The sequence below is a fragment of the Narcine bancroftii genome, chromosome 1, assembly GCF_036971445.1.
Source record: "Narcine bancroftii isolate sNarBan1 chromosome 1, sNarBan1.hap1, whole genome shotgun sequence".
In the NCBI taxonomy this organism is placed as follows: Eukaryota; Metazoa; Chordata; class Chondrichthyes; order Torpediniformes; family Narcinidae; genus Narcine; species Narcine bancroftii.
Window position 1 is genome coordinate 213,645,187 of NC_091469.1, and position 15,328 is coordinate 213,660,514.

Genomic DNA, 15,328 nt, shown 5'->3' on the forward strand with positions numbered 1-15,328 from the left:
AAGGTAGCAGTGAGAAGAGGTTGTGACCAGCGTGATTTCTCCAGCCTCCCTTCCCCCCCCACCACCAACAGGGGCCAATGTATCCTCTTCCTCTTGGCCTGGCCCACAAGAGGTTGTGGGCAGACAGTGGAAGTGCGGGTCAGAGTTGGGCAGCAGGGTTAGTGCAGCGCTGTTACAGTGTCAGCAATTGGGACCAAGGTTCAAATCCCGCGCTGTCTATAAGGAGTTTGTATGCATTCTCCATGTCTGCGTGTTTTCCCCAGGGGTTTCAACATACCAGGGGTTGTAGGTCAGTTGGGTGTGATTGGACAGCACAGGCTCATGGACCGAAAGGGTCCATTATCGTGCTGCATGTCTAAAAAAAAGTCACTGCTTCAAGAGAGTCAAAGATTTTTCACACAACAAAGTTGCCATGCACCACATGCTTATCTTGACGCTGATGCATTTAAGGAGACAGGTTGCAGGAAGTAGTGAGGATGAAGGATGAAAGTATTTAACATTCCGACAAAGAAACAGCATTTCCAATGGAGTTGTGTAGAATTGTTCCAATGCTGAACATTATAGCACAGTACAGGATATTCAGACCACAATGTTGTTCTGATCTATACATACCTAAAAAATTATGGTAAACCCTCCCTATCTCATAACACTAGAGTTTTCTTTCATTCATGTGCTTGTCTAAGTAAGAGTCTCTTAAGATGCTTCTATTGTTCCTGTCTCCACCACCACCCCTGGCAAGGTATTCCAGGTACCTACATCTCTATGTAAAAAAAAACCAATCATACCCCCTAAACTTTCCTCCCCTCACTTTGTACAGATGCGATTCACACCTCAGGAAAAAGGGGCTGGCCGTCCACCTTATCTATGCCTCTCAATCTTGTAGACAGGTAAAACACCTCTGCCTCCACACTTGGAGAACATGTAGGTTTAAAATCTAGCGTTAAATTATTCTTAAAGAGCCTTTCTCAGTTCGATGCAGGAAAGTGGGAAGCCACTCAGGACTGAGATGAGGAGAAACTTCTTCACTCCTCCCACAGAAAGTTCTGGAGACTGATTCATTAGATGTATTCGAGGAAGTTGGATGTATCCCCTATTGGTTAAAGGGACCAGGGGTATGGGGAGAAAGCAGGAAAAGGGGACTGTAGTTGGATGATCAGCCATGAGGGTATCGAATGTGGAGCAGGCTTGAAGGGTTGAATGGCTTTATGCCGCACCTGCATTCAATAATTCTGTGAATGGATTGACATTGGTGGTACCTGTGCTAACCAATGGACCACAAGGGGTTGCAGACTTCAGGGGAGCAGAAATGGTGAGAACACTCCCCCCCCCCCCCAAGAAAGAGAAGCAGAGGAGATGACCCTACAGCAGCAGACCAGCGAGGGCTCAACAGCTGAGGCTGCGAGCAATTGGTGACTTGCGCTTGAGGGACCCAGACAGCTGCGGGCTGCTGGAGACTGGCTCATGGGAACCAGGTATTGGAAGCGGGTTCAAGAGGGTGCAAAGGGCAGGAAGGGTTCCGGAAGGACATTTGACACTGAAAGCTTGTTGGCCACGTTGGAGGTTTAGATCTGGAGCTCATGTTGCCGATGATTTGAACTGGATTTTACGTGGCAGCAGAAGCGCTGGAGGTGAACCCATGGATATTCAATGTCTCTGAAAAGACTCCCTTTTGCTTTTTCCTCTATTGTTAGAGGAGCCAGGCAATGCTCATGGAAATTCTGCTGCCTTATAACAAGCAAAGGTTGAAGTATATCATGGATTGTAATTTATTATTACGTGGCAATCAAAGGAACCTTTAAACAATCAGCAGATGCCATGGTTGCCAAAATAACCCCATAAGAATCTGAAAGCACAGATGCCAACAGCGCCTTTCTAAGGATGAAGGTCTTTTGGATGGCAAGGACCTTTCAGAGGGTGCCCTCCAAGTTCACTTACCTCACTGCTGTGCCAAATGTTCGGGACATTTGGTCTTCGATTCTGCTCACAGACTACCTTCCTCATTTCCTCGATGGAGGGGTCAGAGGGTACAAGGTCAAAGTACGGAAGCTGATAATCCTCATGGGTTCCTGTGTTTAAAAGTGAACTGTATCAGGCAAAAAGCTAATTCTAAACCAAGGCATCCAACAAGACCACGCGCTGCAGGACAAGCCGGCCAACACCATCCACCCCATTACCAGGTGAGACTCGATATGAAACAGGGCAGTTGAAAGCACAGACACAGAGTGGAATCTCAGGAAAGGTCCAAGTCAGCTCAATGCTCGTTGAGACCCAGACTTTCTGGAACTCTTTTCACAAAGATTGAAGTTCACAGAACCAAAGGAGGTGGACTAGTCTAGAAAAAGCACATACAAACCAACTAAATCTGATTCATAAGAATGCAATTGGGAGGCTTGAATTATGAGAGGTTGAAAAGACTGGGACTTTTCTCCCTGGACTGTAGGAGGGGGATGTTATAAAAGTTTATTAAATCATTAGGGGTGTGGATATAAGGTGGATGGCACAGACTTTTTTCTCCTCCAGGCTAGGGGGAGTCTAAAATCTGAGGGCATAGATTTAAGGTGAGAGGGTAAAGATTTAAAAGGGTCCTGAAGGATACGTTCTTCACACAGAGGGCATGGGATAAAGGAAATGAGCTTCCTCAAGCAGGAGAAGTTGGGACAATTAAGATGTTTAAAAGACATTAAGACTTGTACATAGATAGGGAAAGTCAGTCTTCCAGTGTAGAAACAGGCCCTTCAACCCAACTTTGCTTATGCTAACCAAAATGTCCCAACTACTCACATTTGGCTCATACCAATCCTATCCATGGATGCATCCAAATGTCCCACCTGCCTGCATTTGGCCCACGGGATGTGGGCCATTGAAGTGTGAATTGTGGAGGGACATGTCACCTCTCCATCCGGAACCTAGTCGGATGTCGCATCCCCTGCCAATCAAGGTTGGCCTCTGCCCACCCATTGGTGCACACCTGACCTCTGGCCCGATTAATCACCTAGTGATTACCCTTGGCCAGACTTTCCAGATTACTGTACTATAAAGTCCACCAGGTGAAATAGCTCTTCGATCCGGATGAACCCTGCTCCACTCAAGATCGCGAACTGTGGACGACGTTGGTAAGGTGCACATTACACAGGAATCAGGGCTGTTATATTGTATTGGAGCCGTTAAGACAAGGAATGGCAGGTAGCATATTGTAATCCTTGGTTGTTACAAGTCTGTACACAGTTGCTAGTATTGGTAATGTTAAGTCCAATGTGATTGATTATACTGTGTTTTGTGATTGAGAGTTCTAGTGTGTATTCTCCCCATTGCAACCTCCTTACACATGTTTTAATGAAGATCATTGATGTATTCAGCCAGTGTCCAAACATGTTATTCTTTGAACTCACTGAACTTCTCCATTCCCACACAATTGGTGCTGCAAGCAGGGTTCAAGGGAATCTCAGCTGGACACCCAAGCGATCACGAAGTTTGAACATACTGTATATTAACATACGTGTGCATGTGTGAGAGCATAATTCCTCCTGAACCGGACCAGCAGGAAGTGCCTCACAGCCTCAGGGCAGAAAAGTAGAATTCCTGGGTAAACCTATGATAGAGCGGGGTTTATTAGGTTTACTGGCGGACCACAGAAGACTGGGCTGACAGTTTGGACCCGTGAGGGGAGGAGATTGGGCACCACGTGGAGTCCTTTTGAGAAGTTGGGATTTCCTGAGACCAAAGGGAGTCATGGGGCTTATGGTTTATGGCATCTCTCCTGGGTCATCAATGGAAAATGTTAGGAGAATTAGGCCAGCAGGGTGACCAGAAAGATAGGGAGGGAGAGAGAATCCCTCCAGCATCACTGTTGGGCACTACAGGAGGCAGACAGACTGCCTCAGTTCAAGCGACCAACCTAGAGATGAAAGGCATGGATGCAGCTGAGGGTCTTCCACCCTCACCGACCCAGCTTGATGACAGCTACAGGAGCTACTTCTAATCAAAATATTTTGGTAACGATGGCATTCTTGCAGACCCCCGCACTTGCAGACCCCCGCACTTGCAGACCCCCGCACTTGCAGACCCCCGCACTTGCAGACCCCCGCACTTGCAGACCCCCGCACTTGCAGACCCCCGCACTTGCAGACCCCCGCACTTGCAGACCCCCGCACTTGCAGACCCCCGCACTTGCAGACCCCCGCACTTGCAGACCCCCGCACTTGCAGACCCCCGCACTTGCAGACCCCCGCACTTGCAGACCCCCGCACTTGCAGACCCCCGCACTTGCAGACCCCCGCACTTGCAGACCCCCGCACTTGCAGACCCCCGCACTTGCAGACCCCCGCACTTGCAGACCCCCGCACTTGCAGACCCCCGCACTTGCAGACCCCCGCACTTGCAGACCCCCGCACTTGCAGACCCCCGCACTTGCAGACCCCCGCACTTGCAGACCCCCGCACTTGCAGACCCCCGCACTTGCAGACCCCCGCACTTGCAGACCCCCGCACTTGCAGACCCCCGCACTTGCAGACCCCCGCACTTGCAGACCCCCGCACTTGCAGACCCCCGCACTTGCAGACCCCCGCACTTGCAGACCCCCGCACTTGCAGACCCCCGCACTTGCAGACCCCCGCACTTGCAGACCCCCGCACTTGCAGACCCCCGCACTTGCAGACCCCCGCACTTGCAGACCCCCGCACTTGCAGACCCCCGCACTTGCAGACCCCCGCACTTGCAGACCCCCGCACTTGCAGACCCCCGCACTTGCAGACCCCCGCACTTGCAGACCCCCGCACTTGCAGACCCCCGCACTTGCAGACCCCCGCACTTGCAGACCCCCGCACTTGCAGACCCCCGCACTTGCAGACCCCCGCACTTGCAGACCCCCGCACTTGCAGACCCCCGCACTTGCAGACCCCCGCACTTGCAGACCCCCGCACTTGCAGACCCCCGCACTTGCAGACCCCCGCACTTGCAGACCCCCGCACTTGCAGACCCCCGCACTTGCAGACCCCCGCACTTGCAGACCCCCGCACTTGCAGACCCCCGCACTTGCAGACCCCCGCACTTGCAGACCCCCGCACTTGCAGACCCCCGCACTTGCAGACCCCCGCACTTGCAGACCCCCGCACTTGCAGACCCCCGCACTTGCAGACCCCCGCACTTGCAGACCCCCGCACTTGCAGACCCCCGCACTTGCAGACCCCCGCACTTGCAGACCCCCGCACTTGCAGACCCCCGCACTTGCAGACCCCCGCACTTGCAGACCCCCGCACTTGCAGACCCCCGCACTTGCAGACCCCCGCACTTGCAGACCCCCGCACTTGCAGACCCCCGCACTTGCAGACCCCCGCACTTGCAGACCCCCGCACTTGCAGACCCCCGCACTTGCAGACCCCCGCACTTGCAGACCCCCGCACTTGCAGACCCCCGCACTTGCAGACCCCCGCACTTGCAGACCCCCGCACTTGCAGACCCCCGCACTTGCAGACCCCCGCACTTGCAGACCCCCGCACTTGCAGACCCCCGCACTTGCAGACCCCCGCACTTGCAGACCCCCGCACTTGCAGACCCCCGCACTTGCAGACCCCCGCACTTGCAGACCCCCGCACTTGCAGACCCCCGCACTTGCAGACCCCCGCACTTGCAGACCCCCGCACTTGCAGACCCCCGCACTTGCAGACCCCCGCACTTGCAGACCCCCGCACTTGCAGACCCCCGCACTTGCAGACCCCCGCACTTGCAGACCCCCGCACTTGCAGACCCCCGCACTTGCAGACCCCCGCACTTGCAGACCCCCGCACTTGCAGACCCCCGCACTTGCAGACCCCCGCACTTGCAGACCCCCGCACTTGCAGACCCCCGCACTTGCAGACCCCCGCACTTGCAGACCCCCGCACTTGCAGACCCCCTCACTTGCAATGATCTTTGCTGGGGTGGAAACTGGTTTCTTCTTCCCTTCCAGGCAATATGGCACACAAACAGTCCGAATTCTCCCAGTGAGTCCACAAAGGGAGCATGCCTTGGCAACGTAGTGTATCTAGTTCAGTCAGCACTGGCCTTTGCAATCAGTGAGAATGCGAGCAGGTACAGCCCAGTAATGAGGTGCTCCTATGAGAATCACTGGTATGCCCTGGATGCACACTTGCTAGGCCGGCCCGTGGCTTCCTATGGGTCAACACGTTGGTGGCCATCAGGGATGTGTACCTCCAAATGATGGGTGAGCATCCAGATGAATGGCCACCATGGTGGAAACATTGGCCAAGGAACAGGCTGTGGCACTTCAGATTAAGGAAAAGTCGGATGACCTTGCACTACGTGCTCACAACCAAAGGTGGTACCGTTGCTGTTGCCAGTGAGACGCCCGAGACATACATCCCAGGCAAGGCAACAAGACCACATGAAAGTCAGTGACTGACAAAAAAAAGTACGTGGCCAGTTCCTGCTGCACGACACTTCGTGGGGAGAACGACTCTTTTGGTCTGTTTGGAGTTGGTAGGCCTTTGTCATTTTCTTAAACAATACCTTCACCCTTTTGTTGTGCCTACCTGTTTAATCACCAGGCACTTGCACTTTAACAATCTATTTACCTCTTTTAAAGTGTTAATTTCTATTTTTTAAATAATGTTTTTACTTGTTGACAAGGGGTGGATTGTGGAAGGCCATGTGACCTCTCAGCTAGGAACCAAGTTGGAGGTCACATCACCTGTCATCATTCTGTCCACCCATTAGTGCACATCTAACCAGTGGCTCCTTTAATCACTAAATGATGACCTGGGCCAAACCCTCCAGATTACTGTACTATAAAGTCTACCAGATGCAGTAGCCCTTTCTCTTTTTTACCTCTTTGGTCCTGAAATGGACCCTGCTTCACTCTAGGTCACCAGCTGTGGACAACACTGGAGTTATTGTTGATAAGATGTGCACTACACGGGGATCGGGGCTATTAGTTAGACATGCCCATGTTGGACAAGGAACGATGGCTAGCATATTATAATCCTTGTTATAAATCGGTACACAGTTGCTAGTATCAATTGTGTTAACTCTGATGTGACTGGGTTGTACTTTGTTGTACAAGTGTAAGCAGTTGCTAGTTTCAGTTGTCTTAAGTCCAATGTAACTGATTATTCTGTGATTTGTGATTAAGAATACAATGCATGTGCTCCCTGTTGCGATCCCCTTGCGTGTTTTAATCAATATCCTTTGGTCTGTGTCCAGACGTGGTTCTTTGAAGCCAACATATTTTTCCCTTCTAACACAACACCTATCCATTCAATTTTTCTTGGAGGGATGTGCACCAAATTTGGACAAATGGGATGAGCTTAATCAGCATGGACAAGTTAGGCCTAAGGGGCTGTTTCTATGCTGTATAAATCTATGAAAGACAGAACAGCTGGAAGAGGTTGAATGGCCTCCTGTTCCTGTGCTTCAAAAGCAAGTGCAGGTTTTGACAACGGACTCCAATGGGGACAGTGGAACAGCTCGGAGTTCCCAACAAGCAACATCAAGCTGGCCACAAATAGGGTGCAGCAGATGGTGAGATGGGGGTTAAAAATGGGCCAAAGGTGGCTACAGCAACTTGTAGCGAAGGTCACCTACCTCCAGCAGAGCATCTGCGAGCCATCTCCCAGTATACCAGCCCCAACGCGTAAATGTCAGCGCATTTGAAGGAATCAAAGTGTTGCGTGTTGATGGTCTCATCCAGAACCTCTGGAGCCATGTACCTTCAAAAGGGGGAAAACCACAGGCAGGTTGTTTATGGAAAGGCAGAATCACCAATTAAAATTGAGAAGGGTGTGCACTTAAAAACAAACAAACACAGCCAATGGATGGTTGTCCTCCACAAAGAGTGGATCAGGGCTCAAAAGGGAAGGGAATCTGCCACAAGTATCAGTCTCAGGGATGACTGCTGGCCTGCTTCAAGTCTAAATGACACCGCTTCATGTCTCCCATGCTCGCATTGTGGTCACGAGAGTGCCGTTCTGTCAAAGGTGCACAGAGAGGTGCTTTCCAAGAGAGCGTAAGCAGTAGTACTCCCTCTGGTCTGTTTGGAGGCAGGGAACAGTCAGAAATGTTCTCCCCCACCCACCCCCACCCTCTGCTCCTGGCTGATCACCTGCCGGCATTAACAGGAGGGGGCAGCGGAGACTGAATCATATCCAAATGCATCAGGTTGAGGAATCGCTAAGATAGGGTGAGTTGTGAATAGTGAAGATGGTTTTCACAGACTGCAGAAGGATTTGGACTGCTTAGGAAAGTGGGTTGAAAGATGGCAGATGGAGTTTAATAGTTTAATGAAGTGCCTCATTTTGGGAAGAATAATCAAAACAGGACATATGCAGTGAAGGGAAGGGCATTGAGGAATGAAGAGGAACAGAGATCTTGGAATAATGGTTCATTGTTCTTTGAAAATGGATTCTCATGTGGATAGAGTGGTAAAGAAGGCTTTTGGTATGCTGGCCTTTTCAATCAAAGCATAGAATACAGGAGTTGGGAAGTCATGTTGAGACTGTTCAAGGCATTGGTGAGGCCAAATTTGGAATACTGTGTGCAGTTCTGGTCCCCAGATTATAAGAAGGATATCAATAAGGTAGAGAGAGTACAAGAGAAGATTTACTAAAATATTGCCTGGATTGCAGTATCTAGAATATGGAGAAAGATTGAGACGACTGGGTCTTTATTTATTGGAGTGTAAAAGGTTGAAGGGGGATTAGATAGAGGTATTTAAAATTATGAGGGAGATAGATGTAAATAGACTTTCCCTTGAGGGTAGGTGAGATTGGAATGAGGGGTCATGAGTTAAGGGTTAGGGGGCAAAAGTTTAGAACATGAGAGGGAACTTCTTCACTCAGAGAGTGGTGGCTGAGTGGAATGACCTTCCAGAAGAGGTGGTTGCAGCAGGGTCAATTTTGTTATTTAAGAGAAAGTTGGATGAGTGCATGGATGTGAGGGGATTGGAGGGTTATGGATAGGGAGCGGGTAGGTGGGACTAGTGGAGTTCCCATAAATTGGTGCGGACTAGAGGAGCCGAGATAGCCTGTTTCCATACTGTATGGTTGTATAGCGCATCTTAAAATGGAGCAGAATGGGCATCACGGTTAGTGTTGCAATTAGCATGTTATTACACCTCCAACGACCCAGTGCACTGCCATGCACTATGTTCTCCCTGTGATTGCGTGGGCTTCCTCTGGGTACTTTGGTTTTCTCCCACATTCCAGAGACACGTCAGTCGGTTAATTGGTTGGAGAAGTGGGGGTGGCACGGTTAGTGCAACACTGTTACAGCGTCAGCGACCCAGGATTGAATTCTCTGAAATTCCAATGAGTACAGGCCAAGAGCCATCAAACATTACTCACATGATAACCCTTTCATTCCTGGAATCGTCATTGTGAACCTCCTCTGAACCCTCTCCAGTGTCAGTAAATCATTTCTTAAATGAGGAACTCAAAACAATACTCCAAAGTGAGGCCTCACCAGTGACTCAAAATCACATCCCTGCCCTTATTTGCTATTCCTCTTGAAAGACATTGCATTTGACGTCTGCAGAACAGTGCACCCCTGCATCATGGAAGATTTGCATTCCCAGGAATCCATCTGTATCGCAGGTTTCCCCACAATCGTAAATGCTCAACAAAAAACAGCCAAATTCTCTTTATTTTCTTCTTCCTCTTTCCCATTCCCCCCCCCCCCCCATAAGGAGCAAATCAATTTTTTTTGGTGGGGGTATGGAGAAGCCTGGTTAGCCCAAATGCTGGGGAGGGGGTGGTAACACTACACCTAGCTAGCACACAAATCACTAGATGGGACTCGACCTGTCCAAGGCTAGCACATGACTGCACCCTCTGCCTTAAATTTACAACACCAATGGAGAAGATTGTTTACTCCAGAACTGACTTCAGTGCAAGTGCTGGAATTGTGAATGGAGAGGACATTTTAACAGCCCTGTCTGAAGTCATTACCGCTTAGTCCCCACTCTCTGATTGGGGGCGATGTCAATCGTGTCAGTCAACGAGTCGTGTCTGACAGCGAGTCCCAAGTCAGCAATTGCACATGTGCCATTCTTCTTCACCAGGATATTTTTGGACTTCAGGTCACGATGGGCAATCCCAGGCTTCCCTGCAAAGAGCAAAGTACACCCTGAAATTGTGGAATCCACAGCAACATTAATCATCAGTCTTATCAACCGAGGTGAAAAAATGGGGGGGGGAATAAGGAAATAAACACTCCCCTCCCTCACCCCTTCCATGGGCCCTAAGTAAGGCTACTGGCCAGTGGGAGATTGAGGGAAAATAGTGCCTATGGCAAGCACTGAAATTCCCCTCCATTAAAACTTACTTCAACCTTTCACTCTGCAACCATCCCATGCCCAGCCATCCACTTCGCCTTCCCTACCTTTCCTCGCCACTATAGAACCCTAAAATGGTCATATCCAATCTCATGTTGGATATATTGGAAAATAATCGACATCTTTAAAAAAAAACCCTCTGCCTACGTCAAAGGCCAGGATTGGCTGAATAAAAACATTGAGCGGCGTCCCCCGGCTGGAGTGGGTGCCCTCTCTTAAGAAAGTGGAAGTAAGAAGGTGGAAAGATGCTCTCGGCAGGAAGGCACCAGGTAGGACTGCCGACTGTCAAAAATAACAAAAAAAAATAAACACGAGAGGAATAACTGGAGAAGCGAGTTAGCACGGCTGCCCTCCTCCGGTCGTCAGCTCACGTCCAGACTGAGAGAGCTATTGTCTGGGAATTGCAGTCACCATTCACATGGCAGCATCCCCGTGGGCTGACGGACACACACACCCCTCCTCGGTCTCACCCCTCCTCTCAACACTAGCCACCGACAAACAGCCCCATCCGAGGTGGGAAGGGGGGCGTCCTGCCGGTCTCATGATTCCCAGTACTTTAATGATTCTCTTTCCTGCGTGGTAGCAGGATGAAGCTGCTTTTATAGTAAAAAGTACTAATGCCAATTATTCTCTCGCTGGTCTGAAAAGTATTCTGTTTGATATAAATCAGGCAAAGGGTGTTGGGGGAGTTGGGCGGGGCGGGGTGGGGAAGAGAATAATTTTCAGCCTCTGCCGGTGTGCTCCACAAGTTGCCAACTTTCAGCCGCTTGCTTGCCAAGCTCACCACAAACACTGCATAGAACTGTTTACATCGTTGTTAAAGGAGAATTGGTGCTGGAGCCCTCACCCCCTCAGAGAAGGCTCAGTGCTGGGTTTAATAGGAAGCCCGCAGCAGAATGTGTATGGATTTCGGTGGGTGAGCGAGGACACCGGCAGTGAAGGGAATGCTGAACTGGCACCTCAGAGGCACAGACTGGTCAAGGGAACCGACAATGAACGCCAGAGGGCGTCAACAATGCCTACACTCAACGCGCAATCCTGCCCCTAAATAGCACATATGAGCTGGTTTTTAAACTCTTACGAGGATTGGTGGGAGAGGACAGGGCTCCCCCCCCGCCCCCTCTTCAAGTGGCGCCCAGGTCACGTGCCTTTACTGCCATACCCTAGGTACGCCCATGTTACCGACAACTGAATGAGGGAGATCGAAACAAATCATCTGGTCCGCATTGTGGGCTTAGGTGCCCGAGATCTTGCTGTGCACACACCACTTCAAAAAGGAATAGCAATGGCTGCAGAACACAAAAAGTTCAGGTACTGAGAGGAGTCAAATTTGGGGGGGGGGGTTTCTGTCTCCACTTCCACAAGAGGAGAGTTGGAAGGAACCTGCACAAGCAGCTGAGGAAATAAAATAGAAGATAGATTGTCTGGGTGACTATGAAGTAACATGGGAGGTGGTTGGGATGGAGCAGTCTCCACTACACATCAACAGTTCTGTTGTCGAAAAAGTGGAGAGAACAAAGTTCCTTGGCATGCATATAAGGGACAACCTATCCTAGGCCCACAGCACGTCCTCATTAGGCAGGAAGACACAGCTGCCCCAACACTTGGTAAGGAGACTGAGGAGGGAGGGCAAGGCTACTGGCCCTCATCTGGACAACCTTTTACAGGAGCACAACTGAGAGGGTCCCGTAGGGCTGCACCGTTGAGTGGGATGGTAGCTGCAAAGCATCAGTCCAGAAGTCTATACAGGGGATCATTAAAACAGTCGAGGGGATTTCCACTGAAGATTACATTTACTGCGAGCGCTTCCCAAATGGGCCTCAAGGAATTATCGAAGACCTTTTCCATCCAGTGCACAGGATCTTCAAAACATTACCATGAAGAAGGTGCAAAAGCATCAAAATCAGGACTGCCAGAGTCTGGGAAATGCCTTCTTCACACAGGCTGTGAGACTGATGAACAAACAGTATCCTGTAACCCAGTAAACTATCCCAAATATTTCTATATATTTATCTTGATTATTTATGTGAACTTTGTGTACCGTGTTTTGTGTGTTTTTATGCAGGCGATGTATTCTGGAGAGACACATCGTAAAAGCCTGAGATTTCTGCATTCTGAAGGTGGGGCCTTTTGCACATCCATGATTAACACCAGGATCCAGAAAAACATAGAACACTACAGCAGAGAAACAGGCTCTTCTAGTGTGTTCAGAACTATTTTTCTGCCTAGTCCCATTGATTTGCACCTGGATCATATCCCTCCACTCTCCTCCCATCCAGGGGCCTGTCCAAATTGTCCTTAAATGCCATCATTGAGCCTACATTTACCAATTCAGCAGTTAACTGCTTCCACACCTCCACCATGCTCTGTGTGAAGAAGTTCCTTCTAATTTCCCCTTAAACTTTTCCCCTTTTACCCTTAACCATGTCTTCTAGCTTTTATCTCACCTAAATTCCGTGGAGAAAAAAAACGTGGTTGCACTTACCCATCATAATTTTATACATTTCTATAAAATCTCGTCATACTTCTATGTTCCAGGGAATAGGGCCCAACCTGTTCAACCTTTCCTTCCATTCCTAAAGTCCTGGCAACATCCTTTTGTTTTTTGAAAATTTTATTTATTAACAATAAGTCATGCATTCAGAATACAATCCAATACATATTTTATCCCATAAATTCCCCCACTCCATCCCACCCAAACCCCCACTAAACTACCCCAAAAAATACATTCTGAAACAATACATTCTATTATATGCCATGGTTTGGGGCCACACCACCAATACATGGGAAAGAAAGTTTTTATAATTTAATCGCATCCGTTCCATGTATGGGCTCCTAAGTTTTAATAAAGAAAGGATACTTTTGTAAATTATATGTTATTTTCTCTAAAGGAATACACAATCTCATCTCCACATGCCATCATTGAATAGTCAATTTAGTGTGGTTGTTCCATGTAACTGCAAGACATTTCCCAGCCACTGCTAAAGCTAACCTTAAAAAAGCAATTTGATATTTGCCTGGCGGCAAATCTCCTCTGCACTTTTCCAGTCTATTGAGCTTCACCCTGTGGTTAGCAATACTCGAAATATGGCCTCACTCTTTAATGTATTGTATAACCTCAAAATAATATCCCGACTCCTATTCTCAATAATTTGATTTATGATGGCCAATGTGCCAAAAGCTCCCTTTATGATCCTATCTAACTATGATGCCCCCTTCAGGGAATTATGGATCTGTAATCCCAGATCCCTCTGTTCTACCACACTCCTCAGTGCCCTACAGTTTACCGCGCATGCCCTACCTTCCAAAGCGCAACACTTCACATATGTCTGCAGTAATTCCCATATGCCATTTTGCTACCCATTCTTCCAGCTGATCCAGATTCCTCTGCAAGCAAAGCCCAATATTTAATCCCCTGCATTGATAGTTGGGGATCCTGCCCAGCTGTAGACACAAGGTATCTGAAAGTTGATGTCTGTCCGCTAAGTATTTAATGATTTGACTTCAACTTCCTGTGGTTGAGATGTCCACAGGTTCCCCTCCCGGAGATGAGGGGTGGGGAAGAGAAGAAATTTTTCATCTCTGTCCAAACCCTCATCCTCAGACTCTGATGTGTGGTCCAGGTTTCTTCTCACCATTGGAAACATTTCATCTGCCCAATCCCATTTGAATATTTGTGGGTTTCCAAAGGATCAGAAAGTGGGTCTGAATATTTTCCTGTGAAACAGGTTGGGATGTATTCAGTGCCTCCAAAGGTATAGGCAGCAGCATGTCCCCTTGGTTGAACAGGACCTTCAATGTTTTAGATGGGCAGGGCCTGGCACTGATAAAAGTCCATCATATTAAAGATGATCCATGGAAGTACATTCAATTGGTTCATATCCTTACCCTGAGTGCCCACAATCTCCATGTGCAGATGGGCCAGCCCGCTGACTGCCGAGAGGGCCAGCTTGATGAGACCTTCAACGCTGACTGTGTACTTGTTCAGGTAATCAAAGAGGGAGCCATACTGGTGGTAATCTGACACGAGCCACAGCTGTGTCCAGGTGCCATTATCTGTGGAACAGAGAAGTCCAATTAGAATCATAGAACACTACATTGCCAAAACAAGCCTTTGGCCCTTCTAGTCTGTGCTGAGCTTTGATTCTGCCTGGTTGCACTGACCTGTAACCGGACCTTAAAACTCCATACCCCTCCCATCTATGTACCTGTTCAAATTTTTCTTCAATGTCTCCCTTACAGCTGTGGAGCAACGAAACGTTCAGTGTCTGAAGGACCCACACAGGCTGTGGGAGACTGCATCATGGGGACCAGGTATTAGAAGTGGGATTTGAGAGGACGCTCAGGGCAAGAAGGGGCTCCCAAAAGGCCTCTGGCACTGAGGAGGCTTACTGATCATATCAGAGGTCTGTACCTGGAGCCCCGGTTGCTGATGGACCTAACAGGAGTTTGGGCAGCTGCAGAGGCTGGAGTTTCTAAAGCGACTCCCTTTTTCTTATTGTTAGCAACGCTGGTTTGCCTTACAGCAAATAAAAGAAACCATTGACCTGCTGTCATGTCACAATTTTTATGTCAATAATTGTTGAATCTAGACATTTGAGCCATTGCAGGATTAGCTGAAACCTTTGAACAAATGGGCCGTTCTGTTGAAATAGCAAGGATAATTCACAGCCTGCTTTGTGGTGTTCAATCCTTATTCTCCATGGACTCGCATTGCCATGAATTTGAAACAGTGCAGTATTGGGCAAACCACCCCAAACTAAAGACACAGTCGCTGAGATAACAGGTCACCTTTATTGTCCGCTGCGATGAAGCCCAAAATATTCTCGTGTCGCAACATTACAGTCTGGTAGATCTCTGCCTCCCTGAACCAGGAGCGTTCTTCCCGAGAGGAGAAAATTTTGACAGCCACATCACCGCCCCTCCACCTCCCACGCCACACCTCGCCAAAGCGTCCTTTGCCAATTATTTCCTGGAGCACGATCGTCCTTGCGATGGTCCGCT

General features: G+C 49.1%; 1 protein-coding gene across 2 annotated transcripts in view; it reads right to left on the reverse strand.

Moving 5' to 3' along the window:
- Window positions 1-15,328, reverse strand: part of LOC138738991 (activin receptor type-1B-like) — a 64,231-nt gene that overhangs the window by 935 nt on the left and 47,968 nt on the right. For both annotated transcript variants that reach the window (XM_069890305.1, XM_069890294.1), the window contains exons 4-8: window positions 15,116-15,328; window positions 14,213-14,380; window positions 9,939-10,095; window positions 7,579-7,703; window positions 1,936-2,066 (exon numbers count right to left, since the gene is read on the reverse strand). The exon at window positions 15,116-15,328 is cut by the window's right edge and continues 18 nt beyond it. In XM_069890305.1, coding sequence (XP_069746406.1) covers window positions 1,936-2,066; window positions 7,579-7,703; window positions 9,939-10,095; window positions 14,213-14,380; window positions 15,116-15,328 — 794 coding nt within the window. The remainder of the gene's footprint in view (window positions 1-1,935; window positions 2,067-7,578; window positions 7,704-9,938; window positions 10,096-14,212; window positions 14,381-15,115) is intronic.